The sequence below is a fragment of the Euprymna scolopes genome, chromosome 41, assembly GCF_053919585.1.
Source record: "Euprymna scolopes isolate OS-2025 chromosome 41, ASM5391958v1, whole genome shotgun sequence".
Lineage (NCBI taxonomy): Eukaryota > Metazoa > Mollusca > Cephalopoda > Sepiida > Sepiolidae > Euprymna > Euprymna scolopes.
In genome coordinates this window covers 64,637,340-64,654,839 of record NC_136522.1, presented here as the reverse complement: position 1 = coordinate 64,654,839, position 17,500 = coordinate 64,637,340, and the positions used below count along the sequence as shown (strand labels likewise).

Sequence of the window (17,500 nt, the reverse complement as noted above, 5' to 3'; positions counted from 1 at the left end):
CGGATTGTTTCCATTGTGCCGTGAAAAAATCAAGCATTGCATCATTTTACCTCTCTGCTAGCAAACACTCACTTCAGGATTTACGATGCAATTTCGATATGAAGTTCAATATCCTTTTCATTCTGAACCAATATATAATGTCCCTTACTCTATGATTTAAAAACTTTTAATTATGATTTTCTATGTTTATTGCATTTAGCAAATTAGGTATAAACCTTTTATAATATTTGCTAATATTTTCTCCTCTGAGGAGATGGTAAACATCGAAAACCTATAGGTGAAGGAGATATACTTATTGAAATGTATTCTTTGTCTTGCATATAATAAAAATTCTAGATTTGAAATTTAACCATTTCACATCATAAAATTTAAATTACTAAATTATGATTTATTTGTTCTATCTGGTATATTGAGCAATTTTCATTTAACTGGGATTAGCTCAAGTATATATATATATATATATATATATATATATATATATATATATATATATATATATATATATATATATATATATAAATGTAATTCTTGGTTCGTTCAAAGTCGATAAAACCATATTTCTACATTACCAATTTAATTGAAATTTTCAGAAAATATATCCGTAAAGTCAAGAAATGTTTGCATGTTATTAATATAATTTAACATTGCGAATTATAAAAATATTAATTAAAATAAAAATATTTTTTTGTAAGTTGTTTCTGCGAGACTGCCCGGTTTTATTTCCGGTAACGTCCGTTTCAACGACTCTCGAATTACAAGATAAGTAAAAAAAAAAAAAGGTACTCATGCAGAGAGTGATCCATACTGAAATAATAAAGTTATTATTTGCAAAACCCATTCTTAACATGGGGAGGGTAGGGTATTTTGTACCTATTCTGTACTTTAACCTTACAATTGAATAAAAAAAACATATCATAAAACTTTAATTAAATGTGGAAATACGACTTAAAAAATAGTGCGGATCACTCTCTGCATTAACACACAAAAAATGCCCTATTTTTAAAATTTAAATACATTTATGTATCTTACCAATTTTTAAAATTTTAAATTCCTTTGTTTATCTTAAGGCTTTTCACTCACCAAACATTGCGTTTTAATTGTTTAGTTTCTTTCACGGCATTTTTTACATAAAAAAAGTTTGTTTAATCTTTTTCTGAACTGTTTCATTTTTACAACATGCCTCAGCGTATTATAAATACCCTAACCTTCTCATGTTAAAAACGGCTTTCAAATTAAAGACGCCCTTCCACAAACCTCGGAAGCCGTTCTTAACATGGGGAGGTTGGGGGTGTTCATTCTAAAAGCCGTTTTAACATGAGGAGATTAGGGTGTTTATAATATGCTGGGGAGAGTCGTAAAATTAACGAAGTTGCTATTTATTATTTATTGCAAAAATTGCTTGAAATTTATTTATTTGACAAAAAAAAAATTAGATTTTCTACAAACATTTAATAAGAAATACAAATAAACGGTAGTTTTTTGTTTGTTTGTTTGTTTGTTTGTTTTTCTGTTGATGTTTTTTTTTTTTTTTTTTTTTTGATGTTTCTACATTTAAAATACAAACAGTCCTTTGGAAAATAAATATTTAAAATAAAGTGGGTACTCTTTGGGCGTTGAGTTCCATGGAGACAAGCAGAATTATTTAATAGTCGCTCCCTTAGCCCCCCCCCTTAGTCAAGACTAACGCATGCGCACGTAACATTTATCATTTATTTACTTACGTTGCCTTTTGCACATTTACAAATATTATTTATTTACGTTGGCTTAACTCTTTTCATGAATATTGGAAAAAAAGTTTTACTCTTTATGAATATTAAAAGAAAAAAGTTACTAAACATTTATTAATAATTTCTCACTTTTACAAACATTTGTAATTCATGTATTTACATACGTTGGCTTAACTCTTTTCATGAATATTAAAAAAAAACAACAAAAAAAATAAACCATGTATTGATAATTTCTCACTTTTACAGACATTTTTAATTTACATGAGTGGATAATTTTTTTGGTAAATATTTACATTTAGGTCCACCTCCACAATTTTCTTTTTTAAATGACGACTTTTATTGATGAATAAATCTACTTCTCTGCAACGGGCACTGAACCCCTCCTTTTTTTTTTAAATAGTATTTTCGGGTGGGTATGCTGACAAGAAAAATATCAGTTAAATTTTGCAAATATTTTTCACCCCCCCTCCAAAAATGGTGTTAATTCCGAAAGCTGTTCTTAAGATGAGGAGGTTGGGGGTGATTATAAGGTGGACCTAATCTAAAAAAAAAAAAAAAAAAATACCAAGTTTTTTAAATGATTAAAATAATTTCTCACTTTTACGAACATTTGCACATGCGCACATAAGCAACTATTTTTTTATTAACTTTTTTTTTTACTTTTTTTATTTAAAAATTAGTAAATTTCAATGAATACAATAATAAATCATTTATCATTAATATTTGTTTTTGGTTTTGTGTTGAATGAAACTTTTTTTTTTCATTACAACAATGATGAACCAATTTAAATCTTCTGCCATGCGTTTAAGGGTTACGAAATTATCAATAAATCGTTTAGTTCTAAGCCAACGTCAGTAAATAAAAAAATGTTACGTGCGCATGCATTAGCCTTGACTAGGGGGGGGAGGGGCTAAGGGAGCGACCATTAAATAATTATGCGGGTCGCCATGGATCTCAACGCCCAGGGAGTACCTAAAGTGGCACTTATGCACTTATGTTATCGTGCTATTTTTTAAAATAGTATTTTCACGCTACATTCAAATTTTACAATATCTTTTTCTTTTATTAATTTGTTAGGTGAAAGTACAGATAACCTGGTCGGTTTCTAATGTGTGGAAAATCTAGCTCCCGAAAAAAAAGAAGGGTACTCTGGATAGTAACAAAAAATTAAAATTGCCTCAGTCTCGAAAGATTTCTCTACTGAACGAGGAAAAAAACGATGAAGTGTAGTTTACCTTCTGTTTCTCTCCCCCTCTCTCTTCCTCTCTTAATATCTCTCTCCATCCATCTCTCCCTTTCCCTCTCTCAAACTATCTTTCTATCTATATCACCCTCTCCATCTCTCTTTGAGTCCCTTTCTCTCTCTAACTCCCTCTATCTCTCTCTACTTTCCTCTCTCGCCCCTCTCTGTTTCTAACTCTTCCCCTCTCTCTGTCTCTGGCATCAATTGAAATGGATGGCTCTCGTCTAGGGGAGGCCCCATGTTTTGATAAGCTTCTGGGTTTGACCTTTACTCCTGATCTGAAATGGAACACATACATCAAGTCTGTAGCCAAGGTTGCTGGGAAAATGGTGGGATCCTTCTACCGCTCCAGAAGATATCTCACTAATGATGCAATTCTCTATCTATATAAAAGCCAAGTACGTCCAAAGATGGAGTACTACTGCCACATCTGGGCAGGAGCTGCTAAAATGAGCCTATCCTGCCTTGACAGAGTACAAAATAGACTTCGTGGCTTGGTGGGGGATGCCCTTTTCTCTTCCCTGCAACCTCTCTCCCACAGAAGAGACGTTGCGAGCCTGTCTTTGTTCTATCATTATTTCCATGGCAAGTGCTTGTCTGAACTCCAATCTCTGGTCCCCCCTCGCCAATCTTTTTCAAAAAACACCCGACTAGCTGAAACCACCGTCAATAATTTTCCCCACTCCTTATCTGTGCCTAAATCAAAACGTAGATTCCATAAACAAAGCTTCTTTCTTAGAACTGCACGCCTGTAGAACTCTGTTCTGCTTGCCTGTTTCCCTCCCGACTTCAACCTGGATGTCTTCAAGTCCAACACAAACAAATTCCTGATGAACCGCCCCCTTAAGTAATGACACTTTATCAATTCTCCAATACTATTACTACACTATCCCATTGATTACTGTACACACAATAACCCTTATCCCCGAGTGGCCCTTGGGCCTTGATAAGTGGTGACCTCCATGTAAAAAAAAAAAAATCTCCTTCTCTTTCTCTATTTTCCTCTCCCTTTCTCTTTTCTATCTATATATCTTCCTCTCTATCTGTCGATCTCTAATCCCTCATCGTATTTTAGTCTCCTAAATTAATTACAGTGAATAAGGCATTGTCAAAACATGGATAAATCCTATTTTAGTCACCTAATTTACTGACTGTGAGAATAATTTCTAATTAAATTGATTTTGGCAGCCATTCGGTAACAAAATGACATAGCCTTAGCCCTTGCTGCATGAGGAATACCTGCGACCTTGCTGCCAAGTAGAAGAATTATTTATTCTACTTTGAAACATTCAATTTTTCAAAAATCTCATGTTCGACATCTCCAAAACATCCAATATGGGGAAAAATATTGCAGAAATGCAAACTTATTGTTTAGGATGAATGCACAATGATACGCAAAAAATCACTTGAGGCTCTTGGTCGATCCTTACAAGATTTGCATGGCAATGTCAGACCATTTGAGAATGCAGTAATATTGCTTGCAGGAGATTTCAGACAAATGTTACCTATTCAATCAACACCAGCAGATGAAATAAATGCTTGCCTCAAATACTCTACTTTTTTGTGCCATGTGAAGACATTAAACTTAACTCAAAATATGCATATCCAGTTGCAGACTGTTCGATCCGCACAGAAATATTTGCATCACTTGTGGGAAATTGGGTACGGAAAAGTGCCAGCTGATCAGATTTAAGGGCAAAATTCTTTGACTTTTAACTTCTGTAATTTTATTACATCAAAAGAAGAGTTAGATTTTTGCAGATATTCAAATTATAAGAATTCCACTTGACTGGGTGAACGAGCTATTCTTGCAGGTCAATACAAAGACGTCCACGCTATTATTCAATGTAAAATTCCAAATGAGGTAGTCAAATACAAATCTATCGACACTGTTGTGAAAGTAGGTAAAGTAGTTAATTATGCAACAGCTATATTTGCCAGGGATGCCACCGTATGTATTGCAACTGAAATTTAACATACTATTTATCATGTTGTGAAAGATAAATCAATCCAAGCTTTACAAATGCACATGGTTTGCAGTAAAAAAAATTAACAAACAATATCATAGAAACAACAATCATAACAGGACTTTTTACAGATGAATATATCTTCCTCCCATGCATTCCTATGATTCCACCGGATACATCATTACACTTTAGGAAATTGCACTTCCCAATTTTATTGTCGTTTGCAATAACCATCAACAAAGCGCAGAGAACAATCTTTACAATTGTGTGGCTTGCAGTTACACATTGACTTTTTTCACATGGACAATTTGTTATGTATTCAAGAGTCACCAAACCAGAAAATCTCTATATCAGTTAAGAAAATGGAACAACAAAAACTGTGTACCCATACGAAATGAAAAATTAAACCTATAAGAAACATGCTTTTTCTCATTTTGGAACTTTTTCCATTGCGCCAATTTGAGCCACAGCAACGCGTGGCAGGGTACAGCTAGTATATATATATATATATAAATTGATTTCTTTCACCTATAATCGAAACCAAAAGTAAAAATTATGAAGAATTCTTAGTAAAATCATTTATAAAAAGATAGATGACTTGAGTGCCATCAGCTATACTCGAAACCGAAACCAAATCTTTGGTAAAATTATTTATTACAAGAAATTGAAGGTTATAACAATAAAACGACAATCACTCGGAAGAAGAAAAAAAAGATGTAACAGTGACACAGAAAATATCGTATTAATATATAGATTACTGTTTTAATCTTGTGCTATTTGCAGAACGTTTTTGGTCAATATAACCTCCGACTTTCTTCAGGTATATCTTGTCGAATTCAAGACTCTTTTTGTCAAACTTTTGAATCACCACAAAATTTCAAACGAAGCCCTTTATTTAATCCACGGAGGTAGCATGCTCTTGTTCCGTCAACCATGACTGAGTAGAAATCCTAAGTAATTTGCAATTGTATTTTCGAGTGTTGCCCCGCACTGTAGATTGAACCTTCAACCTCCAGAACAGTGTAAATTACAAACGAATTTTACCAAGTACACTATCCACTACATCACGGGTTCTTGCAGAGAATTCTAGCATGACTTTTTTGGAGTCTTAAACCTATTTTTGTAGGTTCTTTGATATGACAGGAGCGCATTCGAAATAAATGTTTGTTTTGAGTACAATTGAACCATGATACTTGACTGTTGCATTTTAAACCTTAAGTCAAACTATCATATATAAAAAATAATTTTATAAAATCAACAGTAGGTTCTCTACAGTGCAATGTAGACTACAATGTATTGTGGACTAGGTCACTGCGGGGAGGCTTGTGAAGCTTTCTCCTGGTGCACCGCGATGGGTCCCCAACTAGATCATTGTAAAATTGCCTGGGATGCCAAGTAATTTGAACGATTATTATTATTATGACCGCCGTTTTTGATGTCTGAAAAATATGTATCAAGATGAAAGATATTTTTAAGATTTTGGTAGGAATGTATCAGGAATGTAAACGTAGGAATGTTAAAACAAACAAGAATGTTAGAACAGAAACAATGGAGATGATTTTAGTAATAGTATCAGGAGATCCTAATGTTACAGGAGTTAATGGCGTAATCAGATAGATTTTGAGACACATGCAGTTTAGTTTAGAGATTGTAGTCAGACGGGAAATGTCGGGTAAGTTAACATGAAAGATATCGTTTTTACGTTTTGAAGCTAGAAGAAACACGACTTTATCATAATGTACAAAATTATGTCTTTTCATGAATTTTCTTTTCTGTTTTTTTTTTTTTTAGGATTGATATTCATTCAAATGTTACAAATGAAGTCACACAAGCATTTAATATATTACTACAAGATTGTAAAGTCAATGTAAACAAATATCAGTTGGTAAGTAAACCATAAATATTACACACACACACACATATCTATCTATCTATCTATCTATCTATCTATATATATATATATATATATAAAAGTGAACGTGTATGTGTGTGTGTGTGTGTGTGTGTGTGTGTGTGTGTGTGTGTGTGTGTGTGTGTGTGTGTGTGTGTACATTTCCCTACGCCATAACTCTGTCAATTTTTAGTCTACACACTCGAAATTTGATATACAGGGTACTGAGATTTGGGAAAATCGACGTGATCGGTTTTTGGCCAGAAATTTGGTTATTAAGGGGTCAAAGTTCAACGATTTGACCTTTGAGAATTCTACCAAACTCCTTCGACAATTTGGGGCCTACGCACTTGAAATTTTAGATATAGGTTCCTTGGACATGGATCTAACTTAATAACTTGATTTGAGCCCACAACAATAAATTTTATGAGGTCATAATAGGGGTCAAAGTTAAAAAAAATTGACCTCTGCAGTCTCTTCCAAATTACTCAGACAATTTCTGGTCTAAATATTTGAAATTTTACATAAAGGGTATTCAGAGATAGGGCAAGCTTTCATCATTTTGGGTCGAAATTTTTAGTTACTAATATATAAATGTATGTATGTATGTCTGTTTGCATGTCTGCCTTAAACTTTCAATAAAGGCGACAAATTTTACCAAGATCAGTATCGTTTTAAAGTTCGACCTTTCATATGACAAATATCGAAAAATTGTCTAAAAACATTATCTTCCCCTTCAACTAGGCACTTTTCTACAGGGGTGGGGGTCACTTTTTTCACCGATATTTTTGAAAGTTATCCTCTCCTTTAGATTCTATAGCCTTAATTTTAAAAAAATGTTGCTTCCGGTTTGGCGGTGGTCGTAACAGCATAAACGTTAGGTTTTACCTCGTTTTTTTTCCTCCTTTGCGGTACGGGTTCGAGCCTTACTTCCTACTACCACTTTTTTTTTTTTTTTTTTTGCTCAACATACACATCCAAACACCCGGGCAACGCCAGGCTGAAATGCTAGTATCGAAAAATTGGCTAAAAACATTAATATCTTCCCCTTCAACTAGGCACTTTTCTACAGGGGTGGGGGTCACTTTTTTCGCCGATATTTTTGAAAGTTATCCTCTCCTTTAGATTCTATAGCCTTAATTTTAAAAAAATGTTGCTTCCGGTTTGGCGGTGGTCGTAACAGCATAAACGTTAGGTTTTACCTCCTTTGCGGTACGGGTTCGAGCCTGACTTCCTACTACCACTTTTTTTTTTTTTTTTTTGCTCAACATACATATCCAAACACCCGGGCAACGCCGGGCTGAAATGCTAGTATATATATAAAAGTGAACGTGTGTGTGTGTGTGTGTGTGTGTGTGTGTGTGTGTGTGTGTGTGTGTGTGTCCATTTCCCTACGCAATAACTCTGTCAATTTTTAGTCTGCACACTCGAAATTTGATATACAGGGTACTGAGATTTGGGAAAATCGATGTGATCTGTTTTCGGCCAGAAATTTGGCTGTTAAGGGGTCAAAGTTTAACGATTTGACCTTTGAGAACTCTACCAAACTCCTCCGACAATTTAAGGTCTAAACACTTGAAATTTTAGATATAGGTTTCTTGAACATGGATCTAACTTAATAACTTGATTTGAGCCCAAAACAATACATTTTAAAGGTTCATAATAGGGGTCAAAGTTAAAAAAATTTAACTTTATTTTTTTTTTTTTTTTGCTCAGCATACACCTCCAAACACCTGGGCAATATATATCGGAAAATAGGCACACATTTTTCCGATACCGATTTCGATACTCCAAAAATGTTCCGATTTTTTCGATTTCCAATGCCGATTCTGATTAATATCTCATATATATATATATATATATATATATATATATATATATTAGTGTTGGGACGATTAATCGGAATAGGCATTGGAAATCAAAAAAATCGAACCATTTTTGAAGTATCGAAATGTGTATCGGAAAAATTTATGCCTATTTTCCGATGCCAAAAACGATTCTTTTAATTGGCTTTTTTATTTGATTTTCTGTAAAGAAAAATATTCTATGATATGATTTTTTATTTGATTTTCTATAAAGAAAAATATTCTATGATATGAATTTTTATTTTATTTTCTGTAAAGAAAAATATTCTATGATAGTAATACTAAAATAATGAATATCTATTGATTTTAAACGATTAGTAAAACGAAAATCGATAGTTCATCTCTCACATTTTTACATTTGAGAAAAGATCTGCATATCTAACATGTGTTTCTATGGTAATGGAGAAACAATAACAACTTTATAGTTAAATATTTATTTGCCCCTTCGAAGAATGTCCCCGAACCCACTCTAAAAATTCATACCACGCATACATAGGCCACACCACAACAACACTCTCCCGACGACTAACCTATCATTTAGCTGACAATAGTGCAATAAAACAGCATCTAACATCTCATAATAAAAACCTAAAGTCGTCAGACATTAGAAATATCTTAACTAAAAATACTAAAATTCGATACCTTAACAACTGCACACAACGACTAAAATTACTAGAAGCCATACTTATAAAAAAAACTACAGCCCCTTTTCACACCGGATCTCATTTAATACCGGAACGAATATACTAACACGAAACGAAATAAATAAAATATAACATAAGAAAATCGAAATTAAAAATAAAAATAATTCGCCCTAACCATCCTACTCCCACCGTTATAACCCCCCTCCCCCCCCCCAAGCTATAAATACACCAAGCCTCAAAGAAAAAGAAATAGAAAATGACAACAACAACAACAACCGCTTCTGACGACGATCGGATGTACCGAAAGAAAGCGCTTGAGAAGAATATGGCTGAACAACAACTTTTGGGCGCCATAATATACAACATGCCAGCTGAAATAAAAAAAGATTGCTTGTCCAATTGAAAATATATCCAAAAGAATCGGAGAAAAGAATAACTCTGTCGTGTTCAAACAGACGTGCTTGAATATGTGTGTGTGTGTGTGTGTGTGTGTGTGTGTGTGTGTGTGTGTGTGTGTGTGTGTGTGTGTGTGTGTGTTGCCATGTTTGAATCTATCGCCCGGTGTTAATCATGACGTCCTGCACTGACGATTCCCAAAAGGATGAAACACTAGTGTCTGTAAGTATTTAATAATTATTATAGTATATATATATATATATATGGATTGGTTTCCTAGATGTAAATCCAATGATTATTAAAGAGTGTTCAATGTAGGACAGAGTTCAATTTGTATAATAAACAGACCATATATATATATATATATATATATATATATATATATATATATATATATATATAATCCGATCCCGCATTTTGCTAATTCCTACCCTCTGATGAGAAGGAAGGTATTTCTTCAAAACTCCGCGGATTAAGGACTATCCACTTATCAAGTGTTTCCTTTTCAGATTAAATATGTTTTTAACTCTTTTTCAAAGTGTTTTTTAACATGTTTGTTTTATTAATTGTTTGCTTGAAGATGTCCTCTGAAATAAGGACGTAACGTTGATTATTTTAATAATTTCATTCGGTTTTTCTATTTTTCTCAAAACATATATATATATATATATATATATATATATATATATATATATATATATATATATATACTCTTTGTTTGTTTTTACATAAGTAGTCATATGTTTCTACACAGTCATGAGCATGTTTCAGTCAGCTAGCTACCAGTAACTAGAGATCTCTTCAGGTGATACACCTTATACTAAAGCAAAGTTTGTAATGAAAATATCAGGCCTTCTTCATCACAGGGAGTTAATATCAGGAGGTTCCATCAAATGTTGTGACAAATAAGATTTGATTGTATGTAAATAAGACCCAATAGGGGTGCAGATTTGAGTCTGTGCTGAGATATGGGAATGAATGGAAAAAGATGGGGGATTAAAGAATGGTATTCGTATGCATGTGTGTTACTAGTGTGTGTAGGTTCAACCAGTGGGTGAATGTGAATCTGATATATCTTTGCTAAAAGGGATTTCAGATTTAATTGAGTTATTCAGTTATAAAAATGCTTTTAATTGGACTAAAATGTTTATGGGGCCATCCCCACCCTACTACATCATCCCTAGTGAAGAGGTTAAGAGATAAGGAAGAAAAGAAAAAGACACAAGGGAGAAAGGAAGGAAATAAATAAGAAAGGAAGAAAGAAGGGAAAGAGAAAGAATGAAAAGGGGAAGCCATAAATAATTTATTGGTGGTGATTCTAAGGCTTGTCTTCCTTCTTCCCATTCATCTCCCATCCTCGTCCACTCCCCCCACCCTCATTCCACCATAGCTTTTTACTTATTTACTACAGTAGAGCTTTAAAAGTTATATAGCAATAATAATAATAATAATAATAATAATAATAATAACAATAATAATAATAATAATAATAATAAATTTCAAGATGTATATAATTAATTCATCTCCATGCTTAGATATAATCATCTACTTCATTTATATGATTATGTGATAATGATAATTAAAAATAGAAGGTAATGAGGGGGGGGGGTTAAATAAGTTGGTGACTGCGATATTTATGATAAATGATGATGATAATTTTTAATAATAATATTGATTATAAGAGTTACACCATCGTCTCCTGAAATGGATGGTTGCCAACGATATCGTAAGAAGTACATGAAATGTTGAATAACTCTCCAATTCAGAGATTCTTAACAAGGATACGGCATAATCATGTTGACCACTGAACTAACATTGAACCTGGATTTTCCACTGGAAGTTAGAAATTAATTTATGCTAATGTGTTTGGAAATAAGATTATGTGCAGGAAGTCTGGGGTGGAGGAAGGAGTGGCTGATTACTTTTAAGGCATCTAAAACCAAGCTTCTATCTTTACATCATCAACGTTCTGATCCCCATCTGGCATTAATTGAAATGGATGGCTCTTGTCTTGGGGAGGCTCCATGTTTTGACAAGCTTCTGGGATTGACCTTTACTCCTGATCTGAAATGGAACATGTACATCAAATCTGTTGCCAAGGTCGCTGGAAAAATGGTGAAATCCTTCTACCACTCCAGTAGATATCTCACTGCTGATGCAATTCTCTATCTATATAAAAGCCAAGTACGTTCAAGGATGGAGTACTGCTGTCACATCTGGGCAGGAGCTGCTAAAAACAGCTTATTCTGCCTTGACAGAGTACAAAATAGACTTTGTAGTTTAGTGGGGAATGCTCTTTTCTCTTCCCTGCAACCTCTTTCCCACAGAAGAGACGTTATGAGTCTGTCTCTGCTTTATCGTTATTTCCATGGCAAGTGCTCGCCTGAGCTCCAATCTATCGTCAAACTTTCATGAAAAACTCGTCTAGCTGAAACCACTGTCAATAATTTTCTCACTCTTTATCTGTGCCTAAATCAAAATGTAGATTCCATGAACAAAGCTTCTTTCTTTGAACTGCATGCCTGTGGAACTCTCTTCCGTTTGCCTGCTTTCCAGCTGACTACAATTTGTCTTCAAGTTCAATGTAAATAAATTCTTGTTGAACCGTTCCCTTAAGTAATCCAATTTACCAAATTTACACTACTAACGATTACTACGATATCACCCCATTGACTACTGTACACTCATTAACCATTATCCTCGAGTGGCATCTGGGCCTTGATAAATGGCGACTCCAATGTAAAAAAGAAAATACCTGGATTCATTATGTCCAACATGGCTTTGATTTCATTGTTGTGGATGGTGTGGAGGAGCAGTGTCTTATGTGCTTAAGTGTTCTTGGAAATGGGTCACTGAAACCTTCAAGACTGAAAAAACATCTGGAAGCTTCACATCCGATGATCGTGCTACATTAGAGCAAGTGCTCGACTGAGCTTTAATCTATGGTCCCCTTTTGTGAAACTTTCACAAGAAACACTCGTCTAGCTGAAAACACTATCAATAATTTCCCCCACTCTTTATCTGTGCCTAAACCTAAACGTTGATTCCATGAACAAAGCTTCTTTCTTAGAACTGCACGCCTGTGGAATTGTCTTCCGTTTTCCTGCTTTCCGGCTGACTACAATATGGTTGTCTTCAAGTCCAACATAAACAAGTTCTTGATGAGCCGTTCCACTTAAGTTAACAAATTTACCGAATTTCCATTACTAACGATTACTATATTATCCAATTGACTACTGTACACTCTTAACCCTTATCCTCGAATAGTCTCTGTGCCTTGATAAGTGGTTATACCTATGTAAAAAAAAAAGAGAGCTAGGTTTAAGGTTGCAGGAACACTGACCAAACTTGGCTTTGTATCTGAGAAGAAACCAATGCTTGCAGCTTCCTATAATGTAGCACCTTTTCACCTTCTTGTTTTTCTGTCACTTTACGATAGTCATGGATTTTATTTATTTATTTATTTATTGTATGGGAGTAGGGGGTGAATGGAGAAATACGTAAAACCGAGGATTCAATAATGGAGGAAAGGTTGAAAATGGCTGCTCTAAATGGTTTGCATTTCATACGCCTTGTTTAGGTCGAAAAAAAAAAGTAAATAAAAAAAAATTCATATACCTTTTTTTTTAATTGGAATTCATTATTGAGATGAGTATTATTAATTAATTTATTTTATTGCAGGCTATTATCCTCATCTTTATCAGTTGTTGTTTCACGACGTTTCAGCCAACTATTCCTCTGGCCTTCGTCAGGCGGTAAAGAGTAAATAAATTAATAAATAACGAATTCCAATTTAAAAAAATATATGTACCGTTTGGTACGGACCCGACCATGGAAGATCAGATAATAAATAAACGTGGATTTATATGACCAAAAAATCTAACCTTGATCGCCCTTCGGGGCCTGTGGTGCAGTGAATAGAGACGTTGAATCTTTATGGTTCCAGGTGAGAATTGTCTGAAGATAGCGGTTTCAATCCTATGCAAAGCCGACCAGAGGCTTACTTGGCCAAATCGTAGTGAGACGACAACAACTATAGATGGCAGTGATTGCTGAGAATACAATTAGGAGATCTGGAGTTCCTATCCTGTCGTGTTACCATCTGACGAAGGCCAGAGGAATAGTTGGCCGAAACGTCGTGAAACAACAACTAAGCAATAAATAAAGTAAACAAAAAAGAATTGACTTTAAAATTTTTCTTTTTTCAGACAAACGGAACATTTGTTGATTGTTCAGTGATGATTTCTTGCTCATATTCGATGTTGGTTGTTGACGCATGTGGTAAGTATCGTGAAATAAACTCTTTGAACAATGGAGATGTTATTAACGTTAGGAAATTTATTTATCTTTCTCTCACGGCGGGGTGATGTGACACAAGGGTTTAAAAAAGTGTGATGGAAGAGCCAATGCTCTAGAGAAAGAGCACCCTGGCCGGCAAAAAACTGCCTGGGAACTGGGAGCGTGCCTTTTTCACAAGCGCTAGCAGGAGCTTGGCAAATACTCGGTGAATGGCAGCAATCAGGCTGGCTTTGGTGTTGTGGGAGGTCATGTTGGTGATGTTCTCAACGTTTGACCAAACAAAGTAGTCCAGCGGGTTCATATCAGGGAAGAAGGGGGCCAGTGAGAGAAGGGTATAAGTCGTAGCACTGTCGGGTTAGGCGCTGAGTCCTGCTGCCACACCCAGTGTCTACCAGCGGCTATCTGATTGCACCGGAGGATCACCACACTCTTCAACACATCCAGGTACACTTTAGTGTTGACTTTCAAGTTGACTTCGAAGATGAGAAGAGGCATGATGCGGCCCTCGCTTGAAACCACACCAAAGACGATAACTGTGGCCGGAAACTTTGTTTTCATCATCCTGTTTTCACATCTCTGTTATTCGTGGCAATCCAGCGATGCATTTTGAGGGCGCTGGCTATGGTCCTGTTGTCATAACTTGGATCAGGAGGGAGCATAAGTGTACAGCGATGCATCTTAGATCTCGTTCATTGAACATTGTGTCACTTTCGGACATCCTATCGCTCTTGGGATTTGTACACAACTGGCCAACTACTAGTAGATGGTCTGCAACAAAAAGAGAAAACCGGTTTTCATCAAACGGAAATGGAATCATTTATCATTCTACCCTGCATGTGTGTATATATATATACCGTGACTAGATTTTTTTATCTTCCACCAGACTATCCATTCATGTGTAATCACCTTTTTGTTTACCATATTCCCTCTGCTTAACTTATTTTGTTTTCAAGTAAGATCTTTGACTTATTTGTTGTTTCATCAAATACTTTTGCATGCAAAATCCGATCCTGCATTTTGCTAATTCCTACCCTCTGATGAGAAGGAAAGTATTTCTTCGAAACTCCGCGGATTAAGGACTATCCATTTACCTAGTGTTTCCTTTTCAAATTAAATATGTTTTTAACTCATTTCAAAGTGTTTTTTAACATATTTCATTAACTGTTTGCTCATATTATAAGCTCTATTTCCTATTTGGTATTATCGAGCTTTTATATCTGGGTGAGATAAGTTTATAAATATTAATTCTTTAATATTTATAATTTACTTTAATTTTACCATCTTGGATCATTTTGGTAAATTCAATTGTAATTTTCATTTTATATATATATATATATATATATATATATATATATATATATATATATTAGACATTATATGTATAAGTTTTTTTAAGGTAAACATCGGGAGAGTATGTGACTAAATATGCAGCAATAACATAATTTTACAGACTTATTAGTCGCATTACGAAACAATATTGAAATGGATTCCTTTTGAAAAGTAATAAATGACCAACTGAGAAAATTTAATATTTTAACTTGAGAATTATTATATTACACTAGCTACTCATATTTGTATTCCTTGTTGGATGATTAAAGTTTTGTTTATTTTTCTTACAGGTTTATGTTTTTTTTTTGAAAATTTGAATAAATTTTCAATAACAAGATGTTTATTTTAATAATTATTATAGTAAATAAATGTGTATGTATGTATGTATGTATGTATGTATGTACATTATATATATATATATATTTTACATAGGCGTCACCACTTATCAAGTCCGATAGGCCACTCAAGGATAAGGGTTAAAGAGTGTAGAGTAGTCAAAACGACAATATAGTAATCGATAGTAATGGAATTTCGGTAAATTTGTTAACTTAAGTGGAACGGCTCATCAGAAACTTGTTCACGTTGGACTTGAAGACAACCATATTATAGACAGCTGGAAAGCAGGAAAACGGAAGACAATTCCACAGGCGTGCAGTTCTAAGAAAGAAGCTTTGATCATGGAATCTATGTTTAGGTTTAGGCACAGATAAAGAGTGGGGGAAATTATTGATAATGTTTTCAGCTAGTCTAGTGTTTCTTGTGAAAGTTTGGCGAGGGGGGACCATAGATTGAAGCTCAGTCGAACACTTTCCATGAAAATAACGATAAAGCAGAGACAAACTCGCAACATCTCTTCTGTGAGATAGAGGTTGCTGCGAAGAGAAAAGGACATCTCCCACTAGGCCACGAAGTCTATTTTGAACCCTATCAAGGTATGACAAGTCTTTTCTAGCAGCTCCTGCCCATATATATATATATATATATATATATATATATATATATATATATATATATATATATATATATATATATATATGTAAAGGTTATGAGGGTTTTCTGAAGCATGAAAAACGATGTTACTTTTTGTATTTAATTTTATTGTTATTTTTTATATTTCAAGCGGACCTTCGCTCTTGGTCACAAAACACACACACACACACACACACACACACACACACACACACACACACACATATATATTACCGTTTTATCTGTTTTAGTTACACATGTTTTTGTTACTGGATCGTATCAACGATCCAGTAACTTCGTCAGACTTGAACAGAAGTGGTTATTATGATTTGTAAGACAATATTAGAAGAAGGTGATGAAAAAAAAAGGAGGTGTGTTCTGTTCAAGTCTGATGAAGTTGCTGGATCGTATCATCGATCTGGTAACAGAAACATGTGTAACTAAAACAGATACAACAGTAATAAAAAATATATATTTACTCTGCAATAGTATTGCCCACCTTCTTCAGGTTTTTACTAATTACCAGTTTTGTTATATATATATATATATACACACACACACACAACGGCCATACTAATGGAGGGACAAGGATAATATTATATAAATACGTTGAACTTATTTTGTTGAAGTTTTTCTTTAATCTTCTTTGCTTTTCTCATTTCCATTTCCTTTCCTCTTCTAGTGAAATGTTCTGCCGGTATGAAAGCAATCGAAACTGGGTGTGAAGATTGCCCTAATGGTACATATTCTGCTGTGGACCAACGTAATTGCACCAATTGCAGCTTCCTTTTAAGCCGCTATCCCAGCTCGAATTTCAGCAGTCAGTGTTTAGGTGAGTAAGACGCACACAGATTTAGGCATGTAAATAATATATGTAAAATTTGATCAGTAAGATTCTCAAAGTTTGATAGAGATAGCTTTGAATCAGGCAAGTCGATATTTGATTCTGACTAGTCACTTCTTCCTTATTATTATTAAACTATGTTTTTTTTTTTTACATTATGCACATCCAATAAATGTCAACAATCTGGCGAAAATGCAATGATCTCCCAATATTTTGTTTAATTTTCGATTTTGGGGCAATTATCGACGCTCGACTATAGTTCTCATACGACCAAAATTTTTATCATTCTAACTGAACTAGTTTTACACTACTACAGATTTTGGTGA

At 34.2% G+C, this 17,500-nt stretch overlaps 1 protein-coding gene across 1 annotated transcript in view; it reads left to right on the top strand.

The window, feature by feature from the left end:
* The window catches only part of LOC145266691 (uncharacterized), a 31,568-nt gene that overhangs the window by 8,358 nt on the left and 5,710 nt on the right, over positions 1–17,500 (top strand). Inside the window, exons 4-6 of the mRNA XM_080122616.1 lie at positions 6,729–6,822; positions 13,942–14,014; positions 17,013–17,162. Of these exons, the coding sequence (XP_079978742.1) occupies positions 6,729–6,822; positions 13,942–14,014; positions 17,013–17,162 (317 nt within the window). The remainder of the gene's footprint in view (positions 1–6,728; positions 6,823–13,941; positions 14,015–17,012; positions 17,163–17,500) is intronic.